This window comes from Plectropomus leopardus, chromosome 4 (genome assembly GCF_008729295.1).
Source record: "Plectropomus leopardus isolate mb chromosome 4, YSFRI_Pleo_2.0, whole genome shotgun sequence".
Classification (NCBI taxonomy): domain Eukaryota; kingdom Metazoa; phylum Chordata; class Actinopteri; order Perciformes; family Serranidae; genus Plectropomus; species Plectropomus leopardus.
The window spans coordinates 22,672,789-22,687,830 of NC_056466.1; the positions used below are offsets into that span (position 1 = coordinate 22,672,789).

At 37.8% G+C, this 15,042-nt stretch overlaps 2 protein-coding genes across 3 annotated transcripts; both read right to left on the reverse strand.

The window, feature by feature from the left end:
- Positions 1 to 670: 670 nt before the first annotated feature.
- tekt4 (tektin 4) lies at positions 671 to 4,526 on the reverse strand. The gene is made up of 7 exons (XM_042485549.1): positions 3,912 to 4,526; positions 3,201 to 3,271; positions 2,950 to 3,093; positions 2,771 to 2,857; positions 1,866 to 2,001; positions 1,640 to 1,794; positions 671 to 1,530 (listed from the first exon to the last, which is right to left on the reverse strand). The coding sequence occupies exons 1-7, from the start codon at positions 4,437 to 4,439 to the stop codon at positions 1,317 to 1,319; spliced, it is 1,335 nt and encodes a 444-aa protein (XP_042341483.1). The 5' UTR covers positions 4,440 to 4,526; the 3' UTR covers positions 671 to 1,316.
- Positions 4,527 to 7,623: 3,097 nt separating this feature from the next.
- Positions 7,624 to 13,072, reverse strand: LOC121941495 (polymeric immunoglobulin receptor-like). Of its 2 annotated transcripts, none has more exons than XM_042484296.1 (8): positions 12,979 to 13,072; positions 12,370 to 12,696; positions 11,664 to 11,987; positions 11,114 to 11,413; positions 9,754 to 9,849; positions 9,347 to 9,451; positions 9,141 to 9,211; positions 7,624 to 8,213 (listed from the first exon to the last, which is right to left on the reverse strand). In XM_042484296.1, exons 1-8 carry the CDS (start codon positions 13,019 to 13,021, stop codon positions 8,055 to 8,057), a joined length of 1,425 nt encoding a protein of 474 aa, XP_042340230.1. In that variant the 5' UTR covers positions 13,022 to 13,072; the 3' UTR covers positions 7,624 to 8,054. The 2 variants fall into 2 exon arrangements, with proteins under 2 accessions (XP_042340230.1, XP_042340231.1); XM_042484297.1 differs by having other exon boundaries at positions 7,625 to 8,213; positions 9,141 to 9,208.
- Between the last annotated feature and the right edge of the window lie 1,970 nt (positions 13,073 to 15,042).

A 15,042-nucleotide genomic window follows, 5' to 3' on the forward strand; every position in this document is an offset into this window, starting at 1 on the left:
TCAATGAAGTGAATCTAAAACTAAATGTGTGATAAAGTTAAAAATCGTCATTACAGAAAAAGTTAACTGACAAACTGACCATTTTTATATCAGTTACTTCCCCGGTCTCACAGTGAAATCATGAAGAAAACTTTTCTCACACTCCTCCACTGTGAACAAAGAATCCAAAAACTAAGAAATTTATTGATGCATTTAAGTAAATGTGGGCCATGTTTAACAACAGCAAAACTATCAAAACATTTGTTTCGAAAATCTCCCACAACTGATGCATCATAATCCAAGTGTTTCAAAGTTTTAGCAAAAACACATGGGGTTGGGTTCACCAAGGAGGCCTGTGAGAAACAAAAAGTTTACAAGTTAAGCAATTAAATATTTAAGTGATCATTTTGTGGGCAAAGTATTCATTTAATTTGTAACATAGCAATGTCAGAAACGTTTTTGAAAGTCAAGAAACACCTTCTTTTGACGATGTAGGGCTGTGTTTTCATGTCACAGATGTTGGTGCACTTGATTATTATTTATTATTTTATTATTTTACTTTTTTAATACCAGGTAGCTTTGAGTGCAGATTAGCAAACAGAAAACATGAAAGATGCATTTTGATTAGAATGAATATCTAGTATTTAAAAGTAATTTTATATACATTTCAATATTTGCACCATAAAGGACAAAAATAACATACTGGAGCACCTTAATGTGTCTGATTTTATTATTTTAGATTTAGATGTAAAATATTGCTACACTAGTGTTTTGTGCTGTGGTAGAAGACGGCACACTGTAATGATATGACAGAAGATGAGATATTGAGGCTCAAGAGCTCACTCTAGTGGAATAAATTATTGTCAGTCTCATATTTAACGATAGTGTAGCTTGAAATTACTTAACCCAAGAAGTGATTTATGTGCACATTTTTTGTCACCAGGGACATTAATTGAGCATGGCTACCGCTATCTTAGATCTTTTGTAGGCCTACTGCCCCTTATCCTGTTTTTACTGTATAATTCAAATTTACTGTTAAAAAGTGACTGCCAAACATTTCTGCTATTTACAAAGAGAAAATGTTTTTTCAATAGTTTAAAATAAAATTTCCATCTTGCAAAAATGAATGACTACTGGTTCCGCATTACATAAAGGGGGATAATATTAAAAATATTTTAGTACATTGTCAGCAGAGGTCAGTTTTAAGGCTTTCTTGATGACACAATATCTCACTGATTCTTACGACACAGCACAACAAAGACACTAAAAAAAACAACCAAACAAATAAACAACAATGCAAAGCAAATACCACACACAAACAGTCAGAGTCGTCTGCCTCAGTATCCTGACAACGTGGAGACTGCTGGGTATCGTTTGCGGTGAGTCATGCACTTTTCTCTCTCGATGAACAGTGAGTGTGTTTTACAGTTAATGTCCTTCTCAAGGGTAATGCGTGACTCTTCTAGGTGGGACAGGGAGCCTCTGGCCTCGCTTAGCTGCTGGTGCAGAGACGCCAGAGTGGCATCAATCTGCCTCACCTCCCCTTCCAAACTGAAGACATGAGAAGCAAACAAAGTAAAGATAGAAAGAAAGGAGATCAATGGATTAAGATGAGACTGTGTTTGTGTGCGAGCATGCGAGCGAGCGTGCGTGCGTGTACCTGAACTGAGGCTCATCTCTGCAGAGCTCCATGTTGGGTCTGAGGGAGCGGAGGTACAGTCTGGACTGAGCGACCCTCAGTGGAGCCTCTTTGTTGTGGATAGCCTGCTGCAGAGCCACAATGTTCCTCTCCTGGGCCCCAATCTGCTCCAAAATCTACAAACACACACAATCATACAACAAATAATCAATCACTCACTAAATCAGTCAATTATCTGTTCATCTACCTGTGCGAGCCTCATCTCCAGCTGGGTCTTTGCTTCTATCAGCTCCTCACAGCGCTGGCTGAAGGCTCGGTCCACAGTGGAGCACTGGACTCTCAGGTCCTCACTGGTGTCCTGCAGCACTCGCTCCACCAGCACTCTGACACACAGCAAGAGCATCACCATGTTCACTCAAACTTTTGAATAATGAGTCACATTGCTGCCTTTACAGTAGATTCCATCACAACCAGCGGTAGAAGAAGTGTTCAGTTCTCTTGCTTAAGTAGAAGTACTAATACCACACTGTAAAAATACTCAGTTACAAGTGAAAGTCTTGCATTAAAAATGTAACTTGCATGTAAGTGAGTATAATCAGACTAAAATACTTAAAGTATTAAAAGTAGAAATACCCAATGCAGAGAAAAACAAAACAAAAACAAAACCCTGACAATTATTTTTTTAATTTGAAAAACAACCCAAACCTTAAAATGATTCAAAAGAAAACAAAAAAAACTAAAAAAGTAAACTTAAGTTATTAGAAAAAATTAAAACAACACCCCACATCTCAAAATTATAAAAAAAAAACCCCAAAAACTAACAAAAAAAGTTTTAAAACAATTATTAATCAACTACTTATTCCAGCTGTGCTTGTATAAACTGTTTGATTATTTAATATGTCAGCAAATATATTTTTTAGACTCTTGTTAGATTTTTATGCAAAAATCTTAATTTGTCAAGTAACTAATGCTTTCAGATTATAAATGTAGCAAAGTAAAAAGTACAATATTTTCTTCTGAAGTCCAGCGGAGTAAAAGTATATAGTGGCCCAAAAAGAAAATACTCAAGTAGCGTACGATTATCTCAAATTTGTACATAAATACAGTACCTGAGTAAATGTATTTACGGTCTGAACCACAGCACGTTCTGACCTGAGACTGTTGGTGGCCTGTTCTTCCTGCAAGGCCTTGGACAGGTTGTCCTGTGTAAATTTTGTCCATGATGTGCCGTTAGAAACCCTGCAACAGACCACAAGACAAAAAAAAATTGTGCATACTGTTTCTCATTTTATGTTTTGTAAAAGATGTTACGCACAGAAACAAAGACTCACTGGTCCTGCACGGTGGCTGAGCTGGGGTGGTGCTGTGTAGCCAGACTCATGTTACTGTATCTTCCACTCTGGTCATCAAAGTTGTAGGCCTGGTATTTATCAGACCAGTCCAACTCTAACGTCTGCTTGGCTTCTCTGTTCATCCTGATGCACACAAAGACACAAACTGAAGTAAGAGCTTCAGGACATTTCATACTTGGGTTTGCATATCAGGCAGTTTAACACTCTGGTTTACAGGTTTTGACACTCACTTGATCTGACTGACAACCTGAGCAGTTGTTCTCTTCAGAAGAGCCTGGACGCTCCTGATCAAATCCACTTCCTGCAAAACACACACACTTCTGGTTAGTGTGTGTCACGGTGTGCCCTCTGCTGGTGCTGTTTCAATGTTACACTTAATTCACTGTTAAACACATGATCCTGAGAATATTAGGCCTAATATAAGAGCACAACTTTGGTACATGAAACATCAGAAAAAAAGAGACAGCAAAAAAGGTACGACATCAAGTGTCGGAATGAAAGTCCAAAAGTCAAATAATTCATATAGCTAATTTCGGGGGGAAAAAACAACAAATACAAACACAACACATTTCTCACATTTTAAAAGCCGGAGTAATAAAAAAAGTTTGCATTTTTGCTTAAAAATAAAATAATTATCATCAAGATGGTTCAGATATTTTTTAAATCACTTTCCATTGATTGATTCCGTTGATTTTTATTAATCTATAACTTGAAAAAGTAGCATCCCAAAATAAGTATGATGTTTCCATTCTAAAAGTTTTTCTTATTGACATTACTTTTAATGTGTTAACATTGATATATCAGGCTATGTTGCTTACATTTCACGTTACATTATTTCTCTTTTTTTCATGCAAAGACAGTGATCCTCAGTGATATTGGGGATGAGGAGTGATTCTGTTTTACAAACAACCTTATGATAAACTTTATTGTAAATAAGTTACCTTGAGCAGCTCCTCCTCCACGGTGTCTCGGACCAGGTCTGGTCCCAGTCTTCTGGTCCTGCAGTTGAGATTATCGGTAGCGATGGCGTACGGAGTCTCAGTGGCGTCCAGCGCCTTCTCCAGCCGGCTCTTCAGCGCCAGCAGCGCCTCCGTGTCGGCCAGCAGCTGCTCGATGTGCCGCTGCAGCTCAGACTTCCAGTGGTGGATCTCTTGTAGTCTCCCTCCCAGGAGACGTGTCCCCTGGGCCTGGGTCTTCAAAGTGGCTGTCTCGGTGTCCTGGTACAGAGTTTTGGACTCTCGCTGGATGCTCCGGGCCTCATGTTGGTCGGCACCGGCCTGCTGGAGGATGGTGTGGTAGTTGGAGAACCACTCACCCGCAGAGTACTTGGCAGAGCGGTACCCCGCTGTGGCTGAACCCGAGGATGGCTGCGGGACATCCGGCTCTACAGGAGGCTCTCTCTGTGGGACACCCTGAGCCACAGCTCTGCTGTCATAGTGTGGCCTCGACACTAAAACCTCAGAGCTCATTTTCTGACTATCAACGGCAATTAAAACAACTGATTGGCTGATTTGCAGATTTTGGCCAAAACAAAAAAGCTGAGCGAGTGATGCAGAGTTTGTTCAGTCCTGAAGCAGCTGTATGTTTGTTTGGTGTTGCCTGGTTACTCCTGTTGGCAGCAGCAGCTCCGGCAGCTCAGCTGACTAATTATCACAGCTAATAGGGACTAAATGATCATTTTAGTCATTAATTAAGTGGAATATAGGCTACTCAGCAGAACAGTTCCCAACTGCTGCAGCCACTGGGTGAAAATTTCTCCTGAGTCATTAGTTCACGAGCAGCACATAAGAGAAATTATTATTTTTAAATAGAAGGAATTAAAGCATATTGCAAGACTAAAGTGCAATTATTTAAAACCAGGGGCATTTCTAGGATTTGAAGACATTGTCACAATAGTTTTTAAAAGAAAACATGCCTTCCAAACCTGGCAAAAAAGGGAAAAGGACAAAAAGTTGAATTTTAAAATTTTTAATGATATTAAAGATCTTTCAAACTTGTGTGCCTGCCAAAATAAAAATTGTGAAAGTGACACTAGCCAACAAGAAACTGTAAAAACAGAAATTATTTTTGGATTTGTTCTTGAACACGTCATGTGGAACTGAAACATTTTCCCCAAGTCACTCAGAGAGGCTTGAGAAAAAATATTTGTCTTTGGGGAGGGAAAAAAAAACAAAAACAAAACACAAAAACAGCCACCACTCCTCCTCTGATAAATAAAGAACCGTCCCTTAGGCCTGTTCTTATTTTTGAAAAAACAAACAAACAAACAACAACAGAAAACAAAAAGATTAGGCCACATAATACCAACAACAGGGCAATAAAATAGTTACTGTGTGGGGGTGACGTCATTGAGAGACGGATTCTGCGCAGTAGTGATATCTGCGGCGGAGGAGTTCCCACCAAAACAGCCATGTGACCAATAGCAGGCAACTCCACTGGATGAGAGCATGTTGACTGGCTGTTAATCATGGCGGAAAAAAACCCATTTGTATAATTGAATAACTCATTATAACTCATTTGAGGTGTACTTTGAGTTTTCAGTTTGGCCTATGTCCACAAATATGGAGGGGTGGGCTTTATGACCTATACTGCAGCCAGACACCAGGGGACGGTCGAAATTGAAAAGCCACACTTTGGGGAAGCTGTTATGTTTTCCATCTTTACATATAGTCTATGGTTATATCAGCCTCAAACAGAAAACAACAGAAGTGGCACCAAATACCCAGAATGAGCCCTCAGTGTATGTTTAATTTTCATGTTTAAACTGATACTGAAGCTTTTTTTTAAAAAAATATTCTGATTATTTCGTCATCAACAAAAAGAAGAGAAAATGGGTTTTAATTTAAATTTCCAGCTGTGTTGTACCTCTGTTGCTCTTTTTAACATCTTACCGGACAGTTGAATCTTGGTGTAGTTAGCAGCAGTCCACTGTGAATCTGAACCACACCAGTATGTCCCAGCATCCCCTGCTCTCAGCTCCGTGATCGTCACCAAGAAAGAGCTGGAGGAAACATAATCATACAGCGTGAACCTGCTTTGACTCATCACCACTTCTGTACAGTACAGAGGAACTTCCTGTTATCGATGTCTTTGGGCGGATAGGGGCACTGCAAAGCTACCAGACGTCCCACAGTGTCACTAACATCTTTTGACTTTACACAGCAGCACTCTGTAAGAAAGACGAATGAGAAAAACATTTCAAAATCACAACACACATGCAGTCATCCAATTTTCTTCCATACAACTTTCTCAAGGCATTTAATGCCTTTTGTCAGACATTAGAGAGATGCCATGAAAGTAAGGGCGAGGGAGAGTGATGGGGAATGACATGCAACAGAGGATCATCTGACATTTAAAAAAAAGCTTTGGTTCATGGTTCCTTAGCCTCTAGGCCTTTCAGATTTTTTTGCGCAGCAAATAAACTTAAAATAAAAATTTTCTCATGACTTTGGGTGTTGGTTGCATTGTTACGGCAGCTGTCTGACGGTAAAACAAACAACATCAGAGGCTGTCATAAGCACAGACATCTGCCTCAGAAAAGCAATATAAAACACATGACAAGGAATTGGAAAATTAAACACAAATGCCAATTAAATTGAAATTAAATTAATTATTTTTTTATGCAGGGAAAAACTGTGCAACAGACATAATATATACAGTATTGTGTAGAAGTCTTTATGTGCAGTGTATGTGCAAGATGTAGTCCTTACATTATGCAGTTCTTCTTATTGTTGAAAAAGTTCACAAAATGTTATATAACAACAGCAAATAATAAATAAATAAATTTGGGGATGAGGGATAAAGAAATGAGAGAGACTGAATTTCCACTGTCATATTTTGATAAACAAAGAAATAATCAGTAAACAGCATATGACTAAGCTCTTGTGAAATAAATCAAATAGATGTTTTAATTTTTAATTACATTAACTATGAATTCTATTGGATTTTTTTTTAAAACTAACTAATAACAATTGATTCCTTTTATGCTATTATTATTATTTTATAAAAATTGGGCAGCCTGTCATACAACAATGGCATAAATATTCATACCATATTGTCATCATAAAATTTAGCAAATTGGTTTATTTACCTGGCACTACTACCAATTTTACTTTAGCAGGGCAGGAATCATAACCAGTCCTTGTTACCCCACACCAGCATGTCCCAGCGTCTGTATGACTCTGATTTGAAATGGACGCTGTAAAGACTCGTCTCTGTTTGTAATCATGGACGGAGTATCTGTTCCTTTTTGTTTCCGTTGTCCTAAAAAGAACGTCATCATTGTTGTCACAGTTGTTCTTACACAGGAACTTCTCATGAGACTCATAACCTCTGTTACAGCGACAAGAAACTTTCACTTCTCCCCTTTCATATCCTGACACATGGATCTCCTTTCTTTCACTCCTCACACAACTCAGAGGGACTGAAGCCATGTTATTGAAATTGATTAGCATTACCAAATCAAAGCAATCTTGTGGCGTTGTGTTTTGTGGACACTCCTTGTTATTTGCTCTGTGCGATTATATGTTTTATTGTTGATGAGTGCACTGAAACACATTCAAAATCAACTGGTTGACACTAACCAGAAATCTGACTGTATGTTTAAGGATGTGGAATTTATCAGCGGGTTGATCTGAAGGGGTGTGTCATCCTCTAATTTACTTAAATGAATCACTTTTTTTTTATGTTAATTCATTAACTGATATTCACTGACAATGTGGCGGAGTTGAGTTTATGTATCACTTCTGCAGAGTAAAAAAATTGAATAAAACAAAAAACATTAGTGATGAGTTGTCTCAGCACAAGCTTACTTTTCTTGGTTTTGTTTATTTATTCACTTTTACTAGTAAGACATATATATATAGGTTATTTACATTTGGGATATTCAGCTGAAATGTTTAACCACAATTTCTTATAGGGAATGTAACTGAGTAACAGTTTGTTATATTAACATTAAGCAAAAAAAGTAGTCCTAATGACTGTGAAGTAAACGAAAAAATGTGTAAAAATATGGCGTGGTCAGGTTCATGTGGTTCCAAATGGGGCCTAAAAATGCAAGGTTTGATCACAGATGTGCATGTCGTTCATCTCCTATTAGCGTAAACCTGATTGCAGTAGATATCATCTGTTGTGGTGAAGTTTTGGTACACAGAGTCTTGCTCGGCATCATCATAGAGTTGACAGGCGCTCTGCTGTTTGGAGGTCCTCTGCTTTGAGTACGCTACACCTTGATTTTCATAAAACTAAAAAAGCAACAACAAAAATGAACAGATAAGAGGGTGACGTTACTCAGATGGTAATTCATAGTATTGTACATAAGAAATGGCCAAAAATGTAGTTAGCTGCTTTTTACATTTTCTCAAAACTTTGTTCCAGAGCAAGACACTGTTCAATTATTTTGATGACCCCTTAATTTTCATTTTGCACTCCTGTCAAGTTACAAGAATGAGAGTCTCATGCTGGCAGCTCTGTGAGGCTATACTTACACACAGCAGTCTTTCAAGCTAAATGCTAACATTAGCACACTAACATGCTTACAGTGGCAATACCAAGTTGCTGATGTTCAGCAAGGTGTAATTTTCACCATAATCTTACTAATATGTATTAACATGCTGACATTTGCGAGCTAGAAATAAATGTAAAGTACACTTGAGGTTCATGGGACTGTCATTACTTTAGCTGACTATTAAATTCTGACATGACACTGGCATCAAAGTCACCTGGATTGACCCTCTGGGAAACATGAATGTCAGTACAAAACTTTGTGGCCACCAAATTGATAGCTGTTCAGATATTTTGGTCTTGGCCAAAGTGGCCAAAGTGGTAAACCAACTGACAGTCTGTTATTAACATCCTTAAAGCCACGGGGCTATAATGGTTTAAAATATTTTCAAAGAAAAACTGCCAGCAATTTTCCTGCAGGTATTCCAGGCAACACAAGAAATTGTGTTTTTGGTGACCTCCTGACCTTTCCTCTGATGCTATTTATGGTTTCATGAGTATAATCCCTTCAGATTTTAAAGATCGCACTCCCTTTCAGTACCCTGAAAATAAACTTTACATATTCAGCCCCACCATTAGAAAAAAACAAAGTAATTTGTTCTGACTGTAATAAAAACACTGTAGTCTCGTTTGTCCATTGAAAAGACTTTCCATTTTAGCTTTCTTACATCTGCTCCGGCTATCACCTCCTCTGTTATCGTTGCCATGGTTTTGTTTTCTTTAATGTTGGCTCCAGCTGCTTGAAACACACATGGTTACACAAAAAACAGTTACACAATTAGTTTGAATACATACATGTTTGCCTGTGTGTGTGTGTGTGTGTGTGTGTGTGTGTCTGTGCACATAGCTCTGTGCATTTGTGTGTGAAACATACCTCGCACTTTGAAACATTTGTATTTATAAACCATGACCAGGGCAAAAGTCAGTGTGAGCAACAGAGCAGGCACAATGGCAACCACAGGCTTAAAGAGAGCGGCATCTATGGAGAAAAAAAAAAACTGAGTAAAAATACACTTCCTGAAAACACACATCAGCTGCACACTCCTCACATATGTGTTATCACACTTTTAAGCACATTTCAGCAGAAGTGGCACTAAAATACAGAACTATGCCCTTTTGTGGTGGAATTGTTAACATTTAAATATATATAAAGCACTAACGGAAAAAGTAGTCATTGTGCAGAATGGCCAGTTTCAGAATCATATATTCACATCAAACCAATTGTACTATTGGTATAATTTATACAGTTTATAGTCCACATACAAACACACAAAAATCTACCTTTGCTCTGTTTTCCAGGGATTTGTGTTGATTGTGATTCAACAGGTTCCACTGCAGGGATGGTAGAGATAACAGTGCTGGTCTGCTGTGGAAAGACTGAGAAAGATTTTTTTTATTATACTTATCAAATATTGTTATTGTAGCTGTGTTGGCAGCAGGGCTCTGGGGATAGGGGATCAACAACTATTTAAAGTACTGAGATGAAATTTGGTACATATATTAATATTCCTCAGAGAATGAATCCTTATTATTTTGGTGATCCTCTGACTTTTTATCTACAACACCAGAAGGTTAAAAATTTCACTTATCCAGTGAAAAATGTTTGAAATGTCTCAAAATCTACTGCATGAATTGACACATTTTATACAGTCGTTTGTGGTTCTCAAATGATGTATCCTGATAATTTTGGTGAGTTTTCCACTGGTCCTGCTTTGAGGTTGTCTTAACAACTGACAGATATACTGCACAATTTCTTTACACACATTGATGATGGTGATGCCCTGACTTTTTTGTAGCATCATCAATGGGTACAATCTTCCGTTTTTTCAAGTCCTTCACTTTATGACCAAATAACTGCACAAGTAATGACATTAACTCGGCATACTTGATGTTTAGTGCAGCAGATATTAACATGCTGACATACTGGACTCCGGTGGCGAACAACATAAGAATTTCACTTGCAATGCACACACTCTACAAATCATGCTTTCAATTCAGCTTTAAATATATACTTGATAGAATATAAAGGCAGTTTTGTTATCATTATGTCATGGTGGCATGATGCAGACCTGAGTGAACTCAACATGCAGAGAATACCAAGTTTACACAGAAAGGATTGAACCTGGATATAACTCACAGCTACAGACATGTATACTGTAATTTATCAAGTTATGCTCACATCTGTTTTAAGAGACAATTGAAAACTCAATTGTTCCGAGAACACCTAGGCACTTAACCTGACTCTTCTCCTCTTTGCCCTTTGGGGTAGAGTAAGTCAGATGGTCCAAAACCCAGCACCTAATGATTATCTAGCACTGACAAAGTCGTGTGATGTTGTATGTTGATTGTCATCGTAAGTAGTGAAACTGAGATTGTTGAATCTCAGATGCTGAGATCGCTACTGGTTAATACTTTGGTTTCCAAAAAAAAAAAAAAAAAAAAAAAAGGGGGTGTGTGGCTGTGCAGCATTTCTTCTGCCACTAGACGGCAATACCTGTGACCAATCACACCTGAAGCACTTTTTGCACTTACTAAGGGTTTTTTCCTTAAGTCTAAATTCTTGCTTGTGTTGTACGTCGCTTTGGATAAAAGCGTCTGCTAAATGAAATTGTAGAATCTGTTGCTCTTTGCATCATCTTACCCACTGACAGTTGAATCCTGGTGTAGTTAGCAACAGTCCATTGTGAGTCTGAACCACACCAGTATGTCCCAGCATCCCCCACTTTCAGCTCCGTGATCAACACCAAGAAAGAGCTGGAAGAGACATCATCTTGCAGCGTGAACCTGCTTTGATGCGTCACCATGTCTGTACAGTTGTTGCGGTGGTCTCCTTTACAGAGGAACTTCCTGTTATCCCTGTGTTGAGGTGGATAGGGACACTGGATAGCCGCTGGATGTCCTACAATGCTGCTCATTTTGTTTGACTTCACACAGCACCACTCTGTGAAAAATAACAGAGGTGTGAGCCAACACCGCATAATGCTCAACTCAGATCAGAGAAGGATGTGTTTGATTTGCCTTTCTTTCTAATATTTGATATATTTTAAAAATCACCCAGGTGACAAATCAAAACCTGTTTCAGAGACCTTTTTTCCCCCTCAATATCTATTTAACAGAAAACTGTTTTCTGAATGACTTACATACTGTGAAAAATCATGGTTTACTGAAATATGATGAGGTAAATCTCTTACCTTTGACCTCTAGCTCAAAAGCAGAGAAAATATCCAGGCCAGAGTTTACGCGGACACCACAGAGGTACGACCCAGAATTATTTAGCATCAAACTGGTAATGGTCACTGTAAATTTCCCCAACGCCTTGTCATCTGCGAGTCTGAACTGTCCGTTTTGTTTGTTGTCAGAGGTGATTATTGCCGTCTCCTGACATGTGGAGGGCTTGTTTCCTCTGCAGATGTACTTCAGATTGTCCTGGTACTTACTGGACACATATGGGCAACTGATGGACCCTGAACTCCCCTCATAACTTTGGATTTTGGTGGATTTATCACAGCAGTTGTCTGTCAACAAAATAAACGTCACAAACTGTTAAAAATACAGATGTTTTACTCGAATAAAAAAAAAAAAAAATCTTTTTTTAAGTATTAAAGTGTAAAAAGTAACTATTTCTGTCAGATAAATAATGAAGTAACAAGTACATTATTTGCCTCATTAATGTTAAGTAGAAGTATAACAACACAGAATATAAAAAGTATACGTATCTAAAAAAATGTACTTAGTATACAGAGCTTGAGCAAATGTAATTCCACAACTGTAAATGAGTCTAATTGTTTAATGTTATATGGCCTCATACTTGGAAACAAGATCTGGATGAAATAATGAATTTTACTTGACAATGTGGGAATTTTGCCCTGTGGTTTATTTATCTATTTTTTCATGTACCTTGTCCTACTTCAAGCTTTACTTCAGTGTAGAAATCCTTTCCAGTCCTCGTCACCCCACACCAGTATTTCCCAGCATCCACAAGACTCAGATCAGAGATAGTCGCTGTAAAGACTCGACTGTGTTTGTCATCACTGATGGAGTATCTGTTCTTCTTTGCGCTTGTCGTTGTAATAAGAACATCATCGTTGCTACATTCATTCTTGCACAGGTACTTTTCATAAGATTCGTAACCCTCTCCATAGGGACAAACAACTTTACCTTCTCCCCCTTCATATCCGGACGCATGGATCAGCCCGGCTGCACTCCTCACACAGCTCAGAGCCACTGAAAAGACACGACAATATGAAATAAACAACAACAAAAATCCCTGGAAATGGGTTATTGCAATTTATATTTTTTCCATTTTAAGGTTTATGCAACTTCTTAACAGTTTATTGAATATTTGAATCTGTTGCCATTTTTAGCTTATCATGCCTACACAGTGTATGCTTACTGTGTTACAGCTGTACAATAATATTACAAAGACCAATATCAAGGTTTAGTGTTCTGTCATATTGCATTTGCATAATAGTAAATGTATTTACTAATTTAATCAAAATAACTTACCGTACAGGGTGATCATTAGGTTCTGAAGGCTCCACATCACCATCTTATTGCATTGAAATTCATCAGAAATAGAAACACATGAGACATGTCTTTAGAGAAAATGTCACACCCATAATATGTCAGCATGCAACAGAAACCCTTTCACTTCCTCAACTAGATCACGAAGGTTTATCAACCCTAAACTACAATAACAATACATCCGTTAAAACAAATTATTTTCCCGTCTTGTGCAAGCTTTCTCATGACTGAATTGTTTTATAAAATTGCTACAAATCTGTAAAAGAAGGAATTATGTGATCGATCTAATGTCAGTGAAACTGACTAAGTGGAACAAAGAAAACAAAAACTCACCTTCATTCGAATCAGATTGGCATGAATTAATATTTGTATAAATTACAAAAAATTCTTTCTTTTTAGTTTTATAGACGTGTAGGTAAATTTGCAATAGAAGTTGAATCACATGTTCATACTGAGACCACAGAGAGGCACTCTATTCAACCGTATACTCTCGTGTACTCACATAGTGCATGAGTGCAACTGCACAGTAAATGAGCTTTTATCCTCATCTAACATTTAAACATTATCCTGTTACCAGCATGAAAGTAAAAAAACAAACAAACAAGCAGAACAAAAAAAGAGTTTCAACTGAATAATTTGATTTTTGTTCTTCTTTCTAATTTACCTAGTCCAATAATGCAGTTTCAAAGAAACTTCACACAATAACTTCAGTACACTCTGTGCCTCCTCAAGCTACATAAAATATCTTTCAGAAGGCACTCAAATAGTGAAATCTGAAAACAACTGCTAACTTGAATCACTAACGCTACATAAGACAGATTTATCCAAGTGTTAACTACAAAAGTCTTTGACATTCGTGTAGAAACCTGCAGATACTCTCGTAGACTTGTGTTAATACTCAAGTATTTTAACAATTGTCAGAAACAAACATAAAGTTTTAAACGGACTAACTAGATTTTTATAATGATACTATTAACAAAGCTATTGAATTGAAAGTCATTAATTAATTAATTACTGTTTTTCTCTCTATGAATCCATTTTAAAGGGGTGCTGTAGAATTTTCATTTCTTTAAATTTCATTTAACTGTTTGGAGTAATCCACACTCTCTTCAGTCTTTCATAAAATGCAGCCAATGGTTCTGTAAAACTATGTCTTGAGTTATTCTGTGTATAAATGTGGCATTAAAAGTCATTGCAAAACAGTTAAAGAAATTCTTTTAATAAATGCATTTACAGTTTTATTGTTATGTCCACCATTTATCAAAGTTATTATTTGCACCTCTCATGACCGTTTTACTTTTTTAAATAGCATTTTAGTACTTTGTGTTTCTGAAATTACTGTAGCACTGACAACTAACTGTATATTTAGTCACTTCATAAAAGTCAAAAAACATTCAAAATATCCATAGTTATTGTAGTGGCATACAGTTGTTACTCTAATAGTATATAATAAAATAAATGCCAGATCTGTGGTTAAGATCTCTATTTTAAGTTGATATGTAAACTTCATTGATTGCATCAAGACAGTTTCATTGAATATGAGTTTTTTGTTTGTTTGTTTTTGTTTTACTGTGGACCCCCTGTAGAAACCAGACATACTTACAACATAAAATTTTGTGCCACCATTTAAAGCCACTGACCCCACCCTGTCCAGCACATTATAAAATGCCAGTGGTGGTATATGTGGGTGAAAGCATGCGTGTATTTTCCCTGAGCTCAGCCATTCCCTGGACTCCAGCTGACCGCTCAGCTGTGCTTCTCGCATACTGCAGCACAAACTGTTTCCATACCTCGCACACTCTCACACCGAAAGGTTAACATTAAGACCCCCGTGCGGAGGGATAAGTGTGTCCCGAATTAGCGAGGATGCCAAGGCGAGCTGGGCTGTTGCCAGGTTGGCTTGCCAAGGAGTGTTGGGTGTTGCTACGGTGGGTTGGGTTTCTGCCGTGAGGCCTGTTTGCATGTCGGCAGTGTGCAGGACGCGTGTGTTGTGGTCTTCTCAAACTACCCAAGACACACACAGGCCCGTGCGCACGCACGCACGCA